At 44.5% G+C, this 22870-nt stretch overlaps 1 protein-coding gene across 1 annotated transcript in view; it reads left to right on the top strand.

Moving 5' to 3' along the window:
• Positions 1 to 479: 479 nt before the first annotated feature.
• Positions 480 to 22870, top strand: part of PGS1 (phosphatidylglycerophosphate synthase 1) — a 92171-nt gene continuing 69780 nt past the window's right edge. The window contains exon 1 of the mRNA XM_066587054.1: positions 480 to 679. Coding sequence (XP_066443151.1) covers positions 582 to 679 — 98 coding nt within the window. The 5' untranslated portion in view covers positions 480 to 581. The remainder of the gene's footprint in view (positions 680 to 22870) is intronic.

The raw sequence follows: 22870 nt of genomic DNA, 5'->3' as shown, positions 1-22870 counted from the left end.
ACCGTGTGCAGCCGGCTAAATGTTCTGCACGGGCGGTGACGTCACCGCTAGTTGTTCGTGCAGAACGTTTAGACAGGCAGATCACCGCTGAAGTGTTGCTCACTTCTCGGTCAGCGCTTCGCTCTATGTGGGGCGTTTACACGCAGCGAGAAGCGAGTGAACCAGCGATGATTTTTATGCTGGTTTGAGAGTGAACGACAAACGAAAAGTAAACAACTAGTAAATGACGGCTGTGCGTTTAGACATAACGATTATCACGCGTTTTCGCTCATGTTAATGAATTCTACAAGATAATGGCCTTTAATAAGTGCTACAAAGGGAGAACTAGAATCTGGTTGCTATGGGAGCTCGTCTGCTGACCCTTAGCAACCAATCAGAGCCCGGCTTACTGTTTCCTAAGCGCTTAGAAAATGAAAGCGGTGCGCTGATTTGCTGCGCTGGTTGTCCTCACGCAGGACGGGCCGCCGTGTACTTCACGGCCCATTACTTGCATTAGGGTGAAGCCGCCGCACACGTCCGCCTGGCAGCACCGCCGCTCCTCCTCACACTGGCGGACTGCGCGCCCTCCACTTCCTGGTAAGATGGCGGCGCCCGCAGTGTTGTGGCGGCGTCTCCGCGGTCCGGGACTTCTGGCCCTCCTGGCTCGTCTCTGTGACAGGAACCGGGACCGTCGGGGCAGGTATGGGCATCCTCTAGTACCGGCCATCCACTACGTCCTATTAGTCGCCCCAGCGGTGTGATGGCGGCGGCCCTGACAGGAATGTGCCCTTGTTCCTCCTGTGGGAGCAGCACCACCTGTCCCTGAGGACCGCGCCTCACCTGCTCAGGTACCGCCATATTGCCGCGCTCACACTTGCGCTGCTCACACCGGTTGGCTCTGTAACAGTTAAAAAAAAATGCATTGGCGAAGCCGCACGTTTTTTTGCCCCATTCTTCACCGCGGTCCTTAATAAAACCGCCTGCCGTTTCGCCACTGGAGGTTTTGGTGTGATTCTTCCAGCCGCCCTCCCCATGCGGTCACCGCCTTCCTCTAAGGCCCCTCTAGATGGGACAGTTATGGTTCAAACGGGTGAAAGGGGATGATAATTCAGTCTAAATGTGCGCAAATGACCGAAAGGTAACCGTTCGCTTCTTGCTGGTCGTCCTGGTTGGCTCGTTTGCTAATTGTTGGGGTTACTGATCATTCTTTGGTTTTTAGTCCCTTAGGCCGGCTCACACGGGGAGGAACGTTCCGCCTGCGACTTTGCAAAGTGGACGAGATTTGCGAAAATTTTGCCCCCACCCGCGCAGAATCCAAAGACGCGGCATCTCTATTATTTCCCGGTTTCCTCCCTATGAGAACAGATGGCCGCAGCGGAGTGCAGGCCGCGAAGCCGCGCCAAAGACCACGGGTTTTGAAGCTGCATTTCTCGCAGTATTTCCGTGTGGTTATTCCACGGGATTTCGGTCCTGTGTGTACCCTGCCAAAGGCCTCCATCACATAACCGCTTTTTTTCCGCCGCGCTAATTGCGGTTTAACGCTCCCATTGTTTTCAATGGAGCCTCTCAGCCGTTTGATCGATTAATTTTTGAGCGGAGTCTGTTCTATTTTGGATGTTAAGCGCACCTCATGAGGTATGCCAAAACTTAGCTGTCGACCACGGCATCCCGGTAAAACGCCACAACGGCACTTTGCCGAATGCCTGTGTACAGGAGGCCTTATACAGTTAATGCGAGCGACTGACCGCGCCAACGATGTGTCTGCTGTCTAAACGGGCCGCTCGTTGAACGATAATCGTTTGATGTAGACAGATCCTTACTTAGGAACCTTTATGTATTATTGGGGTCGCCAATAGTTTGTAAATTCCTGGACGCCCGTAAAGATGGCGAACTCTCTTCCTGTTTGCTTGGCTGCAGCGGTGACATTCTGCATACAAGTGGAGCCAACCGCCGGTCACAGCAGTCTGCGGCTCCAGACCGACCGATGAGCGTTCCAGCGAGAGTCTGAACAATTCTCTTCAGTGTAAGGCAGGGTTCACACAGGGCGGATTCCCGTCGGAAATCTCGCGGTTTGGCCGCAGCAAAAACCGCAAGATTTCCGCCGGGAGAACCGCCACGGTTTAAGCCGCGGCGGCTTTAAAGCGGCCCGTCCGCTTGCTTTTCCGTTGCGGCCGGCTCTCCCATAGAGAGCGCGGCCGTGACATAAGTAAACAAAAAAACGAAAGTAAACAGACATGCTCAATCTTTGAAAACCGCGGCGGCCGCAGACGCGGTTTCAGCCGGATCTACCGCTGCGGATTAGCCGTCTCGTGTGGACGAGGTTTCTGAGAAACCTCATCCACATGGCTGGCTAATCCCGAGATTAGCGGCTGCGGGCGGATCTGCTGCGGCAGAACCGCGGCAAATCCGCCCTGTGTGAATGCAGCCTTAAGGCCCATTTGGACACAACGGTATCGCTCACACGGCTGTTTTAAGGGACTGCGTTCACTTTGCATAAGCTATTGTCATCTCAGAGCGCTCAGCTGGTATCTAGCTGAGCGCTCGGAGCGGGGTATGCTCACATGAGCGGCTCAGCTGGTATCTAGCGGAGCGCTCGGAGCGGGGTATGCTCACATGAGCGGCTCAGCTGGTATCTAGCGGAGCGCTCGGAGCGGGGTATGCTCACATGAGCGGCTCAGCTGGTATCTAGCGGAGCGCTCGGAGCGGGGTATGCTCACATGAGCGGCTCAGCTGGTATCTAGCGGAGCGCTCGGAGCGGGGTATGCTCACATGAGCGGCTCAGCTGGTATCTAGCGGAGCGCTCGGAGCGGGGTATGCTCACATGAGCGGCTCAGCTGGTATCTAGCTGAGCGCTCGGAGCGGGGTATGCTCACATGAGCGGCTCAGCTGGTATCTAGCTGAGCGCTCGGAGCGGGGTATGCTCACATGAGCGGCTCAGCTGGTATCTAGCGGAGCGCTCGGAGCGGGGTATGCTCACATGAGCGGACAGCAACTGCGATTCCCGCTTGCAGAAAGTAAGTTGCAGCATGTTCTATTTTCTTAGGGATACCGCAGGGGCGGCTTTCATTGTAGTCAATGGAAGCCGTCCGGCCCTTGGCCAATCCGTAACTGACTTTGCTGATCGGTCGTGGGTACATTCGTCATCGTCTAGTGAAAACTGGGAAAACCAGTGATTTGAAAAAAATATCTGTACTGCGCATGTCTGCCGGCTAGCTGCTGGGGCCCATCCGCAATACATATTTAAACAGGTATGCGCGGTGTCTGGCCAGGGACCGCTGTGGGCTCCCACATGCGGAATCTGATCTGTCCGTGTGAGACCGGCCTAAACGCACGCACAACTGAACGGCGAGCAACAATTCGTTGTTTAGTTTGTGCACGCTGTAAACTAAATGACGGATCGTTCTGTGTAAACAGGTAGCCGTAACTTATGTATGACCGCCTGCCGTGAAAGGAGGCGGTTGAGCCGCAACGATCTCCGATCCGCTCGGCCTCTGTTCACTAGTGATGCTCATTTCAGGAACGATTTTCACTGGTTGGATTGGTCGTCTCATGTGAAAGCACCGAGTGATTGGCTGCAGTGATCACATGGGCATGGAAACACAAACCAGCAGTGTTATGGGGGGATTGGAGCAGTAACTATAGGTCTTTGGGGGGTGGGGGTTTGTTAATCACTTCATGCCACCTCCCCAATTTTTTTTTTCTTTCATTGAAGGAGCGTGATAATTTTTTTTTCTTATGAACATGTGGGCAGGTGATAAAATATTACGGACCACATACTCCCCTCTCACGGGGAGACCCACAGCGTGTTACCAAAACAGCCGTGGACATGAGGCCTTGGGCTGTATTTACGTAGGCGAATGTGATATCGGTCTGACAATGACTGAGGAATTCGCAGGACTTGAGCAGCCAATGCTTCCAATTATCTTCTGTTGGATTGTGGTTAGTTGATGTCTATGAAGCTTCTTCTTGCTGGACCATATTTGTCCTTCCCTGCATCAGTCGGACTATATAGTGCCTTCAGCGTCCTATAATGCATGCTTACAGCGGTGTAGGTCTGACCGGGGTCTCCCCTTGTGTTTATAGCCACCTCAGTCACTGGTCAGTAAGACCAGCTTTATTGCCTTCCTGTGAAGAGCATGCTATATGTGAGCGCACTGGGCTAACGCAGATAACTTATCTCTAACTAGATTGATGCCATGTTTGCTACGTGAACATAAAATGGGTTCATTCCCATTCGCGATGTTTCCCTGCATGGCAAAAATCACAGCATGCCCTTTTTGTGATATCTCTTATTGTTTTCAATGGGGCCGGCGGCAGCAGCATCAGCCCCATTGGAAACAATGGGAGAACATTGCAATCCCCTGCCACGGCAGTGACAGTGGCACCAATGGATTCCTTCAGCCCCGCAGGGATACGAGGCTCTTTCCAAAGTATGGTGCAAGAAAGTCCTGTAGGTTTTATTTTTTTAACATTTTTTTTAACATTAGATTTGCATGGAAATTCTCGGGAAAACCGCGTTATCAGCTGCCTCTAGTGATCGCATGCAGTAACACCCCGACATGCAAACGCAGCTATTTGTTTTTGGTTGTTCATCTGGCCCTTAGGGTGGGAGTCAGCAGAGGCGCAGGTGATCTCACACTTTGAGGTTTCTCCTCTTGGTCAGTTTAGTAATATTTCCCAGCAGCGAGACGTTGAATCAGTGTGGTACGTTGTCCTCATATCCTGCCGGGTGAGCAATTGCCACACAGTTATCCTTGAGATTCCTCGCACCTCCTTTTAATCTTGGACATTTTCTGGGAACTATTGTACCCTGAAGAACTGAGTGTTGGGGGAGAGGGGGGGGGGGGGTGCTGTGCCGTCCGTCTGTAGATGTGCATCTAATGTGATGTATCCAGGAAGTATCAGAAGAAATCGGGTCACCTCTCAGCTGCCTACCATCATTACTAGTCATGTGTTGGGCACTTGTGATGCTGTTGTTGATGAGCTAAATGAAGGTGCTTTTATATTATGAGGTACTTGCAGTTTGTACAGCTGTCAGCCTTTATACCATATTGAGTTAATGAGATCAGCAGTTCTTATTACTGTGCATCGGAAAGAGGTAACGAGTTGGTGGATTTGCTGAAAACCGAGCAACTTTTTTTTTTTTTTTGTGTGAAATAGTTCACAATAAATATGGCTGATCTGATAGCAAAACCTATTTATAAAGCTCAGGACAAAGGGCTCTAGTTTTCACTAGTCTAAAAGTGCCCATATACGTATTAAGTAAAGGTTGTCGGAAGCTAACAATTTAGGTAAGAGTGGCTGAGTAAGGGACCTTTCACACGTGTATTTCTTGGACAGCACATGGACCTACTATATCCAAATGGGCTATGCAAACTGGTGTTTTTCACACGGAGCAATGATCTGTGTGAAAAGAAACTGCAGCATGTCCTGTTTCGGATCATATCTCAGACCAGAATCGGACATGCGTTGTCGACTGCTCACGGCCATCGGACAGTACATTATTGGGGTATCCGACCAAGTTCCACGTGAGAATCTCTGATGCAACTCGTATATGCCCGTGTGAGAAGGCCCTAACCAGTGTATATAGGGACCACCCAACTCTTCCCTGTAGGTAGATCTTGGGTAAAAGAAGAATCGGGCATGTCGGATTTTTACTATGTTCAATCCTTTGTTTCCATGGGAAACTACTCCCCCTCTACTCATTAAGAACACCTGCACATTCGGCCAAGCATCCATATTTATGGTGGCATTTGGAAGACTAGTTGTCAGTCAACAGCTATCGTAATTTTCCTGTCTACCGTTAAGCACGCTTTAGATTTGACCATTTGCTCCATTTTCTCCAGTTTTGTTCAGCTGTTGATGAGGGGTACTGCTGTATCTTGTCTCCACCAGAAATATGGGTGGAGACCTGCACAGTGACGGGTAACGCTTCGTTACCACCCTGTTAACGCCCCTGCAGCTTCCAGCTGTGTCTGCACTCCACTCTGCTTCTGTGCTGCAGCCGTCGAGATTGTCACTGTCCTCCCCGCTGCGGTAATGCGCTTACAGCACTGCTTCCCTACTGCTGTCACTTTTGATTCCCGCTGTTATCCTCCATGATGGTGGTGTGTCCCTCCATGGTGCACACCCCGCTACCGACACTGTCCTCCCCGCTGTAGCGACGCTCGCCGCAGCTTCTCCCTACTGACTCGGCAGCTTGTCCCTGGCGGATGGAAGAGAGACTGCACATGTGTGAGCTGGCAGGGCCATGTCACAGGGGATTGCCCTGTGTGTTTCTCAGCCTCTTGGCAGCAGCTGAATACTTCGTCCTCCCCTGTCAGTGTCTCCACAGCAGCAGCAGCAGGGACTCATGCGATCAAAGTTACAGCGGGGCCGCCTGCTGCTGTTTGACGGCGGGGGGGAGGGACATGGACGCTGAGAGCGGGGAGTTTGAGTGCAAATAGTGTTGGGAGGTGTGTGCGCCAGCCAAACCCCAGCTCTGGCCATCACCTAGCCTTACCCTCTAACTCCGGACTCCCAACCCATGTCTCCACCGATTCTTCAGGTGGAGACAAGATACACCAGTACCTTGGGGAGGTCCAAGCACAGTACACCAGCTGTAAGGAAATCTTCCTAATATACTTCCCACCAGAGTTTTACCTCTCTTCCTCGTCATCCGCATCTGATGGTCCAGTGTTGTGACTTCAGTAGTGATATTTTGTCACTGTAAGTAGTGGAGACACTGGACAGTGTGGTCATGTGAGGATACATCAATAAGGGTAACAAGTTGCTCCAGTCTAGTCATAACACTGAACCGTTGGATACCTGCAGTGGGGTGCAGGGGGAAAATAAGTAGATTATAGAAGTATAAATAAAAGCCACAACACTGTGACAGAATCGCCACATAGTAAAGACCAGCTCTGCCCTACCAGCTTATAATGGGACCTGTCATGTTCAACTAAGGTCACGGAAAATAACATTGCATGCAGCCCCATTTTTCCTGTAAATAACATCGGAACCTGCCATGGCCGTGCAGTCGAAGTTGGCAGCAATGTACTATTTCCATCTCTGGCTTCAAAAGGAAAATTGAATACAGTATGTTAATACCATACTAAAGGGGTTTTCAGGTACTCCAATACTGATGACCCATCCCATCAGCAATATTTGTGCCTACTGTAGCATCTCAATGCCATTCACTTATCACACTGCTGCTCTTGGGCCGTGTGGCAAATGAATATGACATTACTGGCTAGAGCAGGCTAGGTAATTGGTGGGGTCCTGAACCGTTGCTCCTCTCCCACCCTCCAATCAAGTATAGGATATTCATGACCGTTTTAACAATAGGCCATCAATATTGGAGTCCTAAGAAACTACCTTAAACCTCATACTTTTTTAATACAGTATTTTGTTATTGTAAATGAGCCATTTAGAAAAGACTCAGAGCTGAAGTCGGAGAGTACAAAAAGCAGGAGTCGAAAGTTTGGCTTACCAGCTCCACAGCCCTAAAATCTGCAGCAGTCTCTTCTAATGGAGTCTCCAATATAGTTAAAGGGCCACTCTGCTGAAAGCACACTTCTCCATCCACCCCCCCCCCCCCCAACCGATTGCCTGTCACACTCTGGAGGTCTCCTCTGTGTGTCTTCAGTCACTTCAGTGAAGTCCCCTCTCTAATACTTATCAGCCGCCATCCTGAGAGTGAGGTTTTTAACTTTCAGCTTCATGTCAGTCACATGGTGCATTAGTGCAGCATTATCTGAGGCTATACCACTCTGCCTGCTGGAGGGATAGTTTTAATTATCCTTACCTTTTAGTATTCACCTAAATAAGCTACAGGCAACAAGTATACAGTCAGGAGGATGAACTGTGATCTCCTCTATTATATCTGTGTGACAGAAGTTGTGTGATCATCATCAGTAACTTTGACAGGAATGCCTATGTCCCCCTATAGGCAGTTTCTGTGGTAGATCCATGTAACAGTATCACACAAACTGAGAATCTGACTAGAAAGTGAATCCATAACCTCAAGTAAATCTGGGGTAGTCAGAATTAAGATCACATGACCATCCGAGGAAGAAAAAAAAAAAAGTCCAGGAGCTTCAGACAGAAAGAAATGATGAACCAAGGTAACACGTGTGTGTGTGTGTGTGTGTGTGTGTTATATATATATATATATATATATATATATATATATATATATATATATATATATATATATATATATATATATATATATATATATATATATATATACCGTATATACCGGCGTATAAGACGACTTTTGAACCCCGAAAAATCTGCTCTGCAGTCGGGGGTCGTCTTATGCGCCGGTAATACAAAAAAAAAAAAAGTGTAAAAAAAAAAAAAATTCATTACTCACCTCCCACGGCGTTCTGTCGCGCTCCGGCAGGATGTCGCTCGCTCCGGCAGGCTGTCGCTCGCTCCTCGTCGCCACCGCAGCATAGCTTTCTGAATGCGGGGCTTGAAATCCCCGCTTCCAGAAAGCTAGTACACACGCCGGCAGCCATGACAGCATTGAATGGCTGTGATTGGCTGAAGGCGCACGTGTTAGCAATCACACCCATTCAATGATGTCATTGAATAGTGTGATTGGCTGAAGCCACGTGCGCTTTAGCCAATCACAGCCATTCAATGATGTCATGGCTGCCGGCGTGTGTATTAGCTTTCTGGAAGCGGGGATTTCAAGCCCCGCATTCAGAAAGCTATGCTGCGCCGGGGACGAGGAGCCAGCGACAGCCTCCCGGAGCGAGCGACATCCTGCCGGAGCGCGACAGAACGCCGTGGGAGGTGAGTAATGAATTTTTTTTTTTTTCACCACTGAATACCGGCGTATAAGGTGACAGTTGGGGGGTCGTCTTATACGCCCCGTCGCCTTATACGCCGGTATATACGGTAATTTTGATTGGGTGGGGAAATAGCTGCAGAATGAATTTGAAAAATCACCCTAGTGAGCCTTTAAGAACAGAATCTTAGAGAGCTTGTATGTCATTTTTTTTTCCTGTAAATTTTAGATAATCCCTTAGGTTTTAGGTCTCCTTCACACTGGCAATCGCGATTTTTGCTGCAAAAAAACAGGTTAAAATTCTGTCATTGTACCTGCGATTTTTGAGCGTCTGATGGTTTTTTCTGAGAATAATTTTGCATTGCTGCCACCCGCGATTTTTGAGCACAAAAGTAAATAGGAGTTTCTAATGTGAAAAATGCATCGCATGAAAAAAAAATGGCAAAAGACAGAAAAATAGGGCATTCTGCAATTTTTATTTTTTTCACTCCACATCGCATAAGTGCAAACTTCACAAATGAGAATGAAACCAGTGAAAATCATTGGTTTCATAATTCTGGATTTTCACTGGCATCACTCAAAAAATGCGTGATTTTATCACAAATGTGATGGCACCCTTAGGCTGGGTTCAGACAGGGCGGATTTGCTGCGGAAATTCCGTCCGGAATTTTGCCGCGGCAAATCCACCTGCGTCTGCTAATCCCGGGAATAGCCAGCCATGTGGATGGGATTTCTCAGAAATCTCGTCCATACAGGACGACTAATCCGCGCCACTGAGCCGGCTTTGCCGCGGCGAATTTGCCGTCCCGTATGGACGGCCGCAGCATGTTCATGTTGTTTTTTTTTTTTTTGTTTTTTTTCTTCTGCTGCGGCTGCACTCTCCTCTATGGGAGCGCCGGCCGCAACGAAAAAGCGAGAGCAAAACCCGCGGCTAAGTGCTGCAGGTTTTGAAGCAGCGGATTCTCGCCGGAAATCTCGCGGCCAAACCGCGAGATTTCCTGCTGAATCCGCCCAGTGTGAACCCAGCCTTACTGAGACTAAGAAAGTAAGCTAAATACATGTTTCAGTCTTTTTGTTCTTAGTTCTGAACTAATTGGTTAGTTTTGTGCTCTTCAAAGTGATGAAATCTAGGGAGTATTTAGAGGTTTACGTCAGCATTGTAAAGTGGGAGTTAGTGACTAAATATCTTCCTGTCCTCATCGAGGACTTTTATATACTGTGTCCATCCGACAGCTCCAGGAATGTAGATTATTATTGTCAGATTAGCCCTCAACGTCTGTTACTACCTCATGGCTGATTAGGAAAAGAAGAACAAAACGTTCTGCTGCTTTTGTTATTGACTGTGACTAAATCCACCACTGACGGCCTGCAGCTGTTATACAAGCTGAAGGAGGCCTTGTATTGTAATGGGCCAAGACTATGTTTCTTCTGGCTTCTTTGGGAATGTAATTAATATTAAATTTGATCCTGCCCGTTCTAAACTGTTGTACACTTAAGGCCCATTTAAACGGGACGAGTGTCAGACAAACGATGCCCGACATTCGTACCCTGCACATACTCGCTCTCGTGCTGCTGCTGCACAGGAGCTAGTATCATTGGCTCACAGAGGGGAGGCTGGAGGAGGTTTCTCTTCTCGCTCTCCCCCGCCCCTCTCCATAGACTTAACATATCGGCCATTCAGTGCTGAGCGGTCAGCATTCAGCTCCTCATCCATCGTTTATGCAGCATAAACGATGGATGAGGAGCTGATCGCTCAGTGTAATTAGCAGCCGTTCAGTACTGAATGGCCGCTATGTTACATCAATGGAGAGCGCCGGGAGAGCGCGAGAAGAGAAATCTCCTTCAGCCTCCCCACTGTGAGCCAGCGATACTCGCTCCTGTGCAGCAGCACGAGAGCGAGTATGTGTGAGGGACAAGTGCCGGGCATCGTTCGTCCAACTCTTGTCCTGTCTAAAATAGACTTTTACCCTTCAGTCCGTACTGCAGTAATTCAATAAAAAAACAGCTATAAACCCAGGTAAAAAAAAAGAGCTAAAATCTAGAGCAGGGGCCACTAGCTTTAGGCACTACAATTCAAGAATCGCAGGGGCAGAATTTGTCTCAATAATCAAATCGAAACCCTTCACAGTATAAGACAACTAAAATATAACTTTTATTTAAGAATATTTATAAAACAATTAGGGCTAAGACAAACCAGACATACATAGAGACAGAGAACAGAGATGGTCAGCGTGGGTAGATAAAAAGGTAGTAGCACCCAAACTAAACTTGTAGATACTTGAGACTAGGTGGTCGCTAATATGATGCGAGATGATCTTAGATTGTGACAGTAACAATCATTGATACGTAAGCTACACATACATGTGGAGTATAGATTACTTAAGATAGTGTCACAGGATAAATTCATTCAGTAGTCAACAGAGCTCAAGCTCCAAAATTAGAGGTATGTGGTTTATGTGGCTAGGTGCGATACCAAGCAACAATTCATAAGCCACTCACCACATAGGTAAAATTACCCTCAAAGAGCGTGGTGTTGACAATAATTCGAATGACAGCAGAGGCTGACTAAATTCAAAAGTCAGCAGCGCTGGACTTCAGTATTGAAGATGTAAAAAGAAAAATCCAAGGATCTCATATATTTAAGAAGCGACCCACACCAAAATCTAGATGATAAGAGTAACGCCAAAAGTAGATGAAGATCTCAAATTTTAGGTATTTTTTAGAAACTCAAGGACCCGTCTAACTGGGGAGGTAATGGTGTCTCCTCAGTTTTCTGGGGGTATCATAACCTCATAACCACTTGAGAAGGAGAGTAGTCCTCTCAGATGGATTAATTGACGCTCAACGCGTTTCCCTACCAGGGTAGATAGTAGTTCATCAGGAGCGGTTAAATGAGTTTTTAGTCAATTAGAGTTGACAGTATCATCAAAGATATTTTGCCATACTGATATCTTTTGGCAAAAAGAGAGAATATAGTCTCAAAAAGTGCCACAGTGGTAATCTGAGACACAACAGAGTTAGGTAGCCTCTGTCAGCTATCGTTGGTGTGATAGTATAAAAGAGCTCACAGGTAGAATGTAGAACACAGGTTCAGAAAGGATAATATAACCTTAGTATATATTGTCCATGGACTAGTGAGAGATAGTAGATGACAGAATGAATGAAAATTGGCATCAGGGATATCAATTGAGATGATAATTGATTCCCCAGCTCTATGTAGAGGTAGAGTAGTTTTCAGATCAAGACCTATCACTGCCTAGATAAATTAAGTGACAGTCATCCTCTAAAGGGAATAAATCCCGGCCATTATTAGAGCAACTAGATCCCATTCATTCAAAGTTAGTCAAACATGAACAGCATAATAGCGGGAGCAGAACGATATCTTTGCTACCCAGCTAGGAGAGCTAACTATCACACAACAGAGTTAGGTAGCCTCTGTCAGCTATCGTTGGTGTGATAGTATAAAAGAGCTCTCAGGTAGAATGTGGAACACAGGTTCAGAAAGGATAATATAACCTTAGTGTATATTGTCCATGGACTAGTGAGAGATAGTAGATGACAGAATGAATGAAAGTTGGCATCAGGGATATCAATTGAGATGATAATTGATTCCCAAGCTCTATGTAGAGGTAGAGTAGTTTTCAGATCAAGACCTATTACTGCCTAGATAAATTAAGCAGAAACAAATAGTGACAGTCATCCTCTAAATGGAATAAATCCCAGCCATTATTAGAGCAACTGGATCCCATTCATTCAAAGTTAGTCAAACATGAACAGCATAATAGCGGGAGCAGAACGATATCTTTGCTACCCAGCTAGGATAGCTAACTATCACACACATCCATTCAAAATAAAAAAAATGGTAGAGCCTAGAACTCTGATGGTGAGTTCAGGCAATCTGTTTGAAAGCCCAGTGTGCTGCTGCTAATATACCCAGAAAGTCCTCCCAGAAGGGGGTTGGTATAAGTGGTTGGTCAATCATAGGTTATAGTAGGTGGGGCTAGATAGCCCCAGTTCATTAATGAAAAAAAAAAAAAAAAAAACTTTATCCCATCCGCTATTCTAACATTTACTGATAGTATCGGTGAAGGGGAAAGGAGTGAGATCTTACCGCATAGACTGATGATCCATATGGATCATTTTAGGTCTGAGATTAGTCGTAGTAGAATCGCCGTGGTGTAGTGTAATTGCGCATGCGCGCGCGGCGCTGTGACGTCATCGCGTTCATCATGTGACCGGCGTCATGACGTGGGATAAACTTCATATAACAGAGAGTATACGTTGCCCTAGCAACGGCGATCATGTGATGAGGGAAAAATTGAGAGGGTTAACAGAGTATACTGTTAATCGCGCTTATGCGCGTTACGTCATGACGTCATCACGTTATATCATGTGATCGGCGTCATGACGTTCAAGATATCACTGGATACCGCTTATTACAACGGGGAAAATGCATCACCCCGGTAACGGCGGTCATATGATAGGATGACATAGTAACATCACATGATCGGATAACTCCGTAAGTAAAACATGTTAGAAGTAGATCCAAGTTACAGGAATCAGCGCCGAACTGAAGGTAAAGACTACTTGATGTTTCTTATAGAGGTTTTGGGAAGATGATTCCTTTGGCTCAAGATGAAATGAAACGTATAAGTACCTCAATATAAACTTGTTAATTAAAAGAGATGTTATAACAGAGGTATAAGGCTAATCTTGATCAGACAAAAGACATACACAAATTCTTATGTTATGCCATATGATTGATAAACCGGACCTAAAGCAGTAGTCCGGTAATTACGATACATATCATGTCAGATAAACGCGGATGGTAAATATAGGTAGGCCAATTCTAGTTAGTCCATAAGAGGACGCAGCAGTGATCATTAATGAAAAGATGATATGATAATCTCATAATAGAGTAAATGGTTGTAGATATCGATTGTAGACTCCGAAGTAATGAGAAAATCAAAAGGAATTTTATAGAAAGCAATTAAAGCAGAGATTCTCGTTTAAACCGTTGGGGTTGATTGTGTTCAAACGGTAAATCCAAGCAGCCTCTTTGCATAACAATTTTTTATCTATATCGCCACGTCGACCATGAGTCCTTAAGATTTCAATACCCTGAAACTTCAATAGTTTTGTATCGCCATTGTGGAAATTCCACATATGGTCAGCTAGAGGGGTTGACTCGTGACGTCTAATGTTACCCAGATGATCAAGTATTCTACGCCGGAATTGTCGAATCGTCTTGCCCACATAATTCATGGGGCAAGAACATGTAGCTAGGTATACTATATTTTGCGTCCTGCAATTTATGAAGTCTCTACATGAATAAACCGTATCAGTAGAAGATGATTTAAAGGTGTTACCACGTAGAATAAATGGGCAGGCGAGACAGCCATGGCATGCAAAGGTACCCTGAGGTCTGCTGGAACCAAGCCAAGTAATTTGGGACTCACTAGGAGGGAGATGGCTTTTTACCAGGTGATCCTTTAAGTTATGGCCTCGGCGGAATGTTAAGGAAGGTTTGTCGGGAAGATGGTCTTGGAGGTCTCTGTCGCGTTTGAGGATATCCCAATAATATTCAAGGATATTTCTTACTTGCACTGAGCACGTATCATATGTACCAATGATCCTAGCCTTGTTGTCAGATTGGCGTATTTTGGGTTGGAGAAGATCAGTTCTTCTTTGTGTTGAGGCAAAACGGAATGCTTCATTGATAATATGCTCGGGATATTTGCGATTTTTGAAACGATTGTATAATTTCTTACTTTCCAACTCGAAACTGAGATCATCTGAACAATTCCGCCGAAGGCGGAGGAACTGGCCTTTAGGTATACCACGCTTAAGTGGTATAGGGTGAAAGCTATCCCAAGTGAGTAAGCTATTTGTAGCCGTGGATTTACGATATAAGGAAGAGGTTATTTGACCCAATGGGTCTTTCTTGATCTGAAGGTCAAGAAAAGACAATGTGGTGGTATGGATTTCTGAAGTAATCCGAAGATTTAGATCGTTGTGATTAAGATTCTCAATAAAAGACTCAAGGGACGACCGACTGCCATTCCAGAACAGTAACACATCGTCTATATATCGTATCCATAATAAGATGTTATCTAATTCAAGAATGTTGTCACTGTTGAAGATTAACCGTTCCTCCCACCAGCCCAGGTACAGGTTGGCATACGATGGGGCACAAGGAGTCCCCATCGCAGTGCCCCTGAGCTGGTGGAAGTACTTGGCTTCAAACAGGAAAAAATTGTGGCATAAGATGAATTCCAGAAATTCCAGGACACATTTGTTATGTGTGTCGAACAAAGGACCTCTTTGTTTGAGAAAGAATTCTGTTGCTTCAAGGCCTCCTTGATGTGGGATAGAACTATACAAAGATTCAATGTCCAAGGAGGCCATAATCGTGTCAGGATTGACTGTGAGGCCTTCCAGAATACGTAAAACGTCCATCGTATCCTGGACAAAAGAACGTAAAGATGATACAAAGGGTCTTAGAATTCTGTCGACGTATGTGCTGAGGTTCTGGGTTAGATTGTCAACTCCAGAGACAATCGGTCGTCCCCTGAGTGGGCTAAGGCCCTTATGCACTTTTGGAAGTGCATAAAAAGTAGCAGTGGTTGGTTTTTTGGAATACAAGAATTGGTATTCAGTGTGATCAATAACCTTCAGATCAAGGGCTTTTTGTAACATTTTTTGTAAATCCCGTAAGAAATCAACTGTTGGGTCATGTGATAGAATACCGTAAGTGGTAGTATCATTCAGTAAACGTTGACACATGTCTACATATTGTACTCGATCCATCACGACGATATTCCCACCTTTATCGGCAGCTTTTATAATGATTGCTTTATTGCTTTCAAGTTTTTTAAGGGCAAAAGATTCTCCTTTAGTAAGATTAGAGCGATTATATTTTGGAGGATTCAATGCTTTTAATTCTTTAAGAACCAATTTTTCAAATATGTCTATTTCTGGGCTACATAAGGATGGTGGATTAGCACGACTTGTTGGTTTCAAATTTGTGAAGGGCCCAATTCCAGCTGGTCTCTGGTTTTCGTCCTCTAGATCTTGTAGGGTTTGAATGGCTGGATGGTCGCTAAAGTCAAGGCCCAATTCCCTCATTTCCTCTTTCTCCTTAATGATAAAGTGTTTCCTCCAACGTAATTTTCGCGTGAAGAGGGAGATGTCCTTCGTCCACACGAACGGATCATAACGGGTCGTGGGGACGAAGGACAGCCCCCTCTCCAGCAAATCCGTCTCTTGTTTATTGAGACGGTACCCTGACAGATTAACAATTTGCAATCTGTCCTCAATTTGTGGACTATGCGAATTGAGTGAGTCCAGATTGGAAGTACTCATTGGAACGGTAGCGATAGGGATATCTGATGGAGGTGAAAGACGGTAAGTTTCAGTATTACTTATTGTCATGTTTGACCTGTTGGATCCCGTCTCCCTCGTAAAAAATAGTGGGAAATTGGAGGTTCAGAGAAGTTACTCTCCACTGGTCTTCTCCCTTTCCCCCTACCCCTATTGCGAGAGGTAAATCGATTACGATTCCTTTGCTGAAAGGGACGGCTGGAGGATGTGTAGTCGCTTTCTGATAATTCCTGTTCGGAGGAACTTAAGTCAGTTTCCGAGCGGGAGTTACGTTCGGTGTAGGCGCGATTCTCCTTAAAATCGAGGAGATCACGACCAAATTGAAGATGCTTTCTTTCTTTAATCTGATTCGTGAATTTCTCAATATTAGAATGAATGATTTTTTCTTTATTTGAGAATTCCGGATCAGACGAAAAGCGTTTAGTAGACTCTATTTGGTCCTCCAACCGTTTTTGATTAAGGGCTAGGGTGGATTTTTCTTCCTCCAATAGGAGGTTGATAAGACGTAGTGACGATTGAGTGGACTCCAATTCCCACTTTTTGAGGAAATCGGGATTTTGTAGCCTTTTAGGTGGTCTTATTGGATTACGTAGACCTCTTGGAACAATTTGGTTCTCTGCGTATTTTTGAAGGCCCTGAACCTCCCACCAGTTACGCACGTATTCTCTGTAGTGGGAGGTTAGGTCCTTAAAGCATTTTTGTATAGAGATATCACTCGATTGTACCCTATATTCTCCTTCGGAGAATACTGAACCGGCATCGGATAACCATTGTGTCGAATTTAAGTCTTTAGATAAGAAGCCTGCCATAAAGAGGAACTAAAGAATCGCAGGGGCAGAATTTGTCTCAATAATCAAATCGAAACCCTTCACAGTATAAGACAACTAAAATATAACTTTTATTTAAGAATATTTATAAAACAATTAGGGCTAAGACAAACCAGACATACATAGAGACAGAGAACAGAGATGGTCAGCGTGGGTAGATAAAAAGGTAGTAGCACCCAAACTAAACTTGTAGATACTTGAGACTAGGTGGTCGCTAATATGATGCGAGATGATCTTAGATTGTGACAGTAACAATCATTGATACGTAAGCTACACATACATGTGGAGTATAGATTACTTAAGATAGTGTCACAGGATAAATTCATTCAGTAGTCAACAGAGCTCAAGCTCCAAAATTAGAGGTATGTGGTTTATGTGGCTAGGTGCGATACCAAGCAACAATTCATAAGCCACTCACCACATAGGTAAAATTACCCTCAAAGAGCGTGGTGTTGACAATAATTCGAATGACAGCAGAGGCTGACTAAATTCAAAAGTCAGCAGCGCTGGACTTCAGTATTGAAGATGTAAAAAGAAAAATCCAAGGATCTCATATATTTAAGAAGCGACCCACACCAAAATCTAGATGATAAGAGTAACGCCAAAAGTAGATGAAGATCTCAAATTTTAGGTATTTTTTAGAAACTCAAGGACCCGTCTAACTGGGGAGGTAATGGTGTCTCCTCAGTTTTCTGGGGGTATCATAACCTCATAACCACTTGAGAAGGAGAGTAGTCCTCTCAGATGGATTAATTGACGCTCAACGCGTTTCCCTACCAGGGTAGATAGTAGTTCATCAGGAGCGGTTAAATGAGTTTTTAGTCAATTAGAGTTGACAGTATCATCAAAGATATTTTGCCATACTGATATCTTTTGGCAAAAAGAGAGAATATAGTCTCAAAAAGTGCCACAGTGGTAATCTGAGACACAACAGAGTTAGGTAGCCTCTGTCAGCTATCGTTGGTGTGATAGTATAAAAGAGCTCACAGGTAGAATGTAGAACACAGGTTCAGAAAGGATAATATAACCTTAGTATATATTGTCCATGGACTAGTGAGAGATAGTAGATGACAGAATGAATGAAAATTGGCATCAGGGATATCAATTGAGATGATAATTGATTCCCCAGCTCTATGTAGAGGTAGAGTAGTTTTCAGATCAAGACCTATCACTGCCTAGATAAATTAAGTGACAGTCATCCTCTAAAGGGAATAAATCCCGGCCATTATTAGAGCAACTAGATCCCATTCATTCAAAGTTAGTCAAACATGAACAGCATAATAGCGGGAGCAGAACGATATCTTTGCTACCCAGCTAGGAGAGCTAACTATCACACAACAGAGTTAGGTAGCCTCTGTCAGCTATCGTTGGTGTGATAGTATAAAAGAGCTCTCAGGTAGAATGTGGAACACAGGTTCAGAAAGGATAATATAACCTTAGTGTATATTGTCCATGGACTAGTGAGAGATAGTAGATGACAGAATGAATGAAAGTTGGCATCAGGGATATCAATTGAGATGATAATTGATTCCCAAGCTCTATGTAGAGGTAGAGTAGTTTTCAGATCAAGACCTATTACTGCCTAGATAAATTAAGCAGAAACAAATAGTGACAGTCATCCTCTAAATGGAATAAATCCCAGCCATTATTAGAGCAACTGGATCCCATTCATTCAAAGTTAGTCAAACATGAACAGCATAATAGCGGGAGCAGAACGATATCTTTGCTACCCAGCTAGGATAGCTAACTATCACACACATCCATTCAAAATAAAAAAAATGGTAGAGCCTAGAACTCTGATGGTGAGTTCAGGCAATCTGTTTGAAAGCCCAGTGTGCTGCTGCTAATATACCCAGAAAGTCCTCCCAGAAGGGGGTTGGTATAAGTGGTTGGTCAATCATAGGTTATAGTAGGTGGGGCTAGATAGCCCCAGTTCATTAATGAAAAAAAAAAAAAAAAAAACTTTATCCCATCCGCTATTCTAACATTTACTGATAGTATCGGTGAAGGGGAAAGGAGTGAGATCTTACCGCATAGACTGATGATCCATATGGATCATTTTAGGTCTGAGATTAGTCGTAGTAGAATCGCCGTGGTGTAGTGTAATTGCGCATGCGCGCGCGGCGCTGTGACGTCATCGCGTTCATCATGTGACCGGCGTCATGACGTGGGATAAACTTCATATAACAGAGAGTATACGTTGCCCTAGCAACGGCGATCATGTGATGAGGGAAAAATTGAGAGGGTTAACAGAGTATACTGTTAATCGCGCTTATGCGCGTTACGTCATGACGTCATCACGTTATATCATGTGATCGGCGTCATGACGTTCAAGATATCACTGGATACCGCTTATTACAACGGGGAAAATGCATCACCCCGGTAACGGCGGTCATATGATAGGATGACATAGTAACATCACATGATCGGATAACTCCGTAAGTAAAACATGTTAGAAGTAGATCCAAGTTACAGGAATCAGCGCCGAACTGAAGGTAAAGACTACTTGATGTTTCTTATAGAGGTTTTGGGAAGATGATTCCTTTGGCTCAAGATGAAATGAAACGTATAAGTACCTCAATATAAACTTGTTAATTAAAAGAGATGTTATAACAGAGGTATAAGGCTAATCTTGATCAGACAAAAGACATACACAAATTCTTATGTTATGCCATATGATTGATAAACCGGACCTAAAGCAGTAGTCCGGTAATTACGATACATATCATGTCAGATAAACGCGGATGGTAAATATAGGTAGGCCAATTCTAGTTAGTCCATAAGAGGACGCAGCAGTGATCATTAATGAAAAGATGATATGATAATCTCATAATAGAGTAAATGGTTGTAGATATCGATTGTAGACTCCGAAGTAATGAGAAAATCAAAAGGAATTTTATAGAAAGCAATTAAAGCAGAGATTCTCGTTTAAACCGTTGGGGTTGATTGTGTTCAAACGGTAAATCCAAGCAGCCTCTTTGCATAACAATTTTTTATCTATATCGCCACGTCGACCATGAGTCCTTAAGATTTCAATACCCTGAAACTTCAATAGTTTTGTATCGCCATTGTGGAAATTCCACATATGGTCAGCTAGAGGGGTTGACTCGTGACGTCTAATGTTACCCAGATGATCAAGTATTCTACGCCGGAATTGTCGAATCGTCTTGCCCACATAATTCATGGGGCAAGAACATGTAGCTAGGTATACTATATTTTGCGTCCTGCAATTTATGAAGTCTCTACATGAATAAACCGTATCAGTAGAAGATGATTTAAAGGTGTTACCACGTAGAATAAATGGGCAGGCGAGACAGCCATGGCATGCAAAGGTACCCTGAGGTCTGCTGGAACCAAGCCAAGTAATTTGGGACTCACTAGGAGGGAGATGGCTTTTTACCAGGTGATCCTTTAAGTTATGGCCTCGGCGGAATGTTAAGGAAGGTTTGTCGGGAAGATGGTCTTGGAGGTCTCTGTCGCGTTTGAGGATATCCCAATAATATTCAAGGATATTTCTTACTTGCACTGAGCACGTATCATATGTACCAATGATCCTAGCCTTGTTGTCAGATTGGCGTATTTTGGGTTGGAGAAGATCAGTTCTTCTTTGTGTTGAGGCAAAACGGAATGCTTCATTGATAATATGCTCGGGATATTTGCGATTTTTGAAACGATTGTATAATTTCTTACTTTCCAACTCGAAACTGAGATCATCTGAACAATTCCGCCGAAGGCGGAGGAACTGGCCTTTAGGTATACCACGCTTAAGTGGTATAGGGTGAAAGCTATCCCAAGTGAGTAAGCTATTTGTAGCCGTGGATTTACGATATAAGGAAGAGGTTATTTGACCCAATGGGTCTTTCTTGATCTGAAGGTCAAGAAAAGACAATGTGGTGGTATGGATTTCTGAAGTAATCCGAAGATTTAGATCGTTGTGATTAAGATTCTCAATAAAAGACTCAAGGGACGACCGACTGCCATTCCAGAACAGTAACACATCGTCTATATATCGTATCCATAATAAGATGTTATCTAATTCAAGAATGTTGTCACTGTTGAAGATTAACCGTTCCTCCCACCAGCCCAGGTACAGGTTGGCATACGATGGGGCACAAGGAGTCCCCATCGCAGTGCCCCTGAGCTGGTGGAAGTACTTGGCTTCAAACAGGAAAAAATTGTGGCATAAGATGAATTCCAGAAATTCCAGGACACATTTGTTATGTGTGTCGAACAAAGGACCTCTTTGTTTGAGAAAGAATTCTGTTGCTTCAAGGCCTCCTTGATGTGGGATAGAACTATACAAAGATTCAATGTCCAAGGAGGCCATAATCGTGTCAGGATTGACTGTGAGGCCTTCCAGAATACGTAAAACGTCCATCGTATCCTGGACAAAAGAACGTAAAGATGATACAAAGGGTCTTAGAATTCTGTCGACGTATGTGCTGAGGTTCTGGGTTAGATTGTCAACTCCAGAGACAATCGGTCGTCCCCTGAGTGGGCTAAGGCCCTTATGCACTTTTGGAAGTGCATAAAAAGTAGCAGTGGTTGGTTTTTTGGAATACAAGAATTGGTATTCAGTGTGATCAATAACCTTCAGATCAAGGGCTTTTTGTAACATTTTTTGTAAATCCCGTAAGAAATCAACTGTTGGGTCATGTGATAGAATACCGTAAGTGGTAGTATCATTCAGTAAACGTTGACACATGTCTACATATTGTACTCGATCCATCACGACGATATTCCCACCTTTATCGGCAGCTTTTATAATGATTGCTTTATTGCTTTCAAGTTTTTTAAGGGCAAAAGATTCTCCTTTAGTAAGATTAGAGCGATTATATTTTGGAGGATTCAATGCTTTTAATTCTTTAAGAACCAATTTTTCAAATATGTCTATTTCTGGGCTACATAAGGATGGTGGATTAGCACGACTTGTTGGTTTCAAATTTGTGAAGGGCCCAATTCCAGCTGGTCTCTGGTTTTCGTCCTCTAGATCTTGTAGGGTTTGAATGGCTGGATGGTCGCTAAAGTCAAGGCCCAATTCCCTCATTTCCTCTTTCTCCTTAATGATAAAGTGTTTCCTCCAACGTAATTTTCGCGTGAAGAGGGAGATGTCCTTCGTCCACACGAACGGATCATAACGGGTCGTGGGGACGAAGGACAGCCCCCTCTCCAGCAAATCCGTCTCTTGTTTATTGAGACGGTACCCTGACAGATTAACAATTTGCAATCTGTCCTCAATTTGTGGACTATGCGAATTGAGTGAGTCCAGATTGGAAGTACTCATTGGAACGGTAGCGATAGGGATATCTGATGGAGGTGAAAGACGGTAAGTTTCAGTATTACTTATTGTCATGTTTGACCTGTTGGATCCCGTCTCCCTCGTAAAAAATAGTGGGAAATTGGAGGTTCAGAGAAGTTACTCTCCACTGGTCTTCTCCCTTTCCCCCTACCCCTATTGCGAGAGGTAAATCGATTACGATTCCTTTGCTGAAAGGGACGGCTGGAGGATGTGTAGTCGCTTTCTGATAATTCCTGTTCGGAGGAACTTAAGTCAGTTTCCGAGCGGGAGTTACGTTCGGTGTAGGCGCGATTCTCCTTAAAATCGAGGAGATCACGACCAAATTGAAGATGCTTTCTTTCTTTAATCTGATTCGTGAATTTCTCAATATTAGAATGAATGATTTTTTCTTTATTTGAGAATTCCGGATCAGACGAAAAGCGTTTAGTAGACTCTATTTGGTCCTCCAACCGTTTTTGATTAAGGGCTAGGGTGGATTTTTCTTCCTCCAATAGGAGGTTGATAAGACGTAGTGACGATTGAGTGGACTCCAATTCCCACTTTTTGAGGAAATCGGGATTTTGTAGCCTTTTAGGTGGTCTTATTGGATTACGTAGACCT

The sequence above is a fragment of the Eleutherodactylus coqui genome, chromosome 13 (genome assembly GCF_035609145.1).
Source record: "Eleutherodactylus coqui strain aEleCoq1 chromosome 13, aEleCoq1.hap1, whole genome shotgun sequence".
In the NCBI taxonomy this organism is placed as follows: domain Eukaryota; kingdom Metazoa; phylum Chordata; class Amphibia; order Anura; family Eleutherodactylidae; genus Eleutherodactylus; species Eleutherodactylus coqui.
The sequence above is the reverse complement of the archived record's forward strand: the minus strand, read 5'-3'. Positions and strand labels throughout refer to the sequence as shown.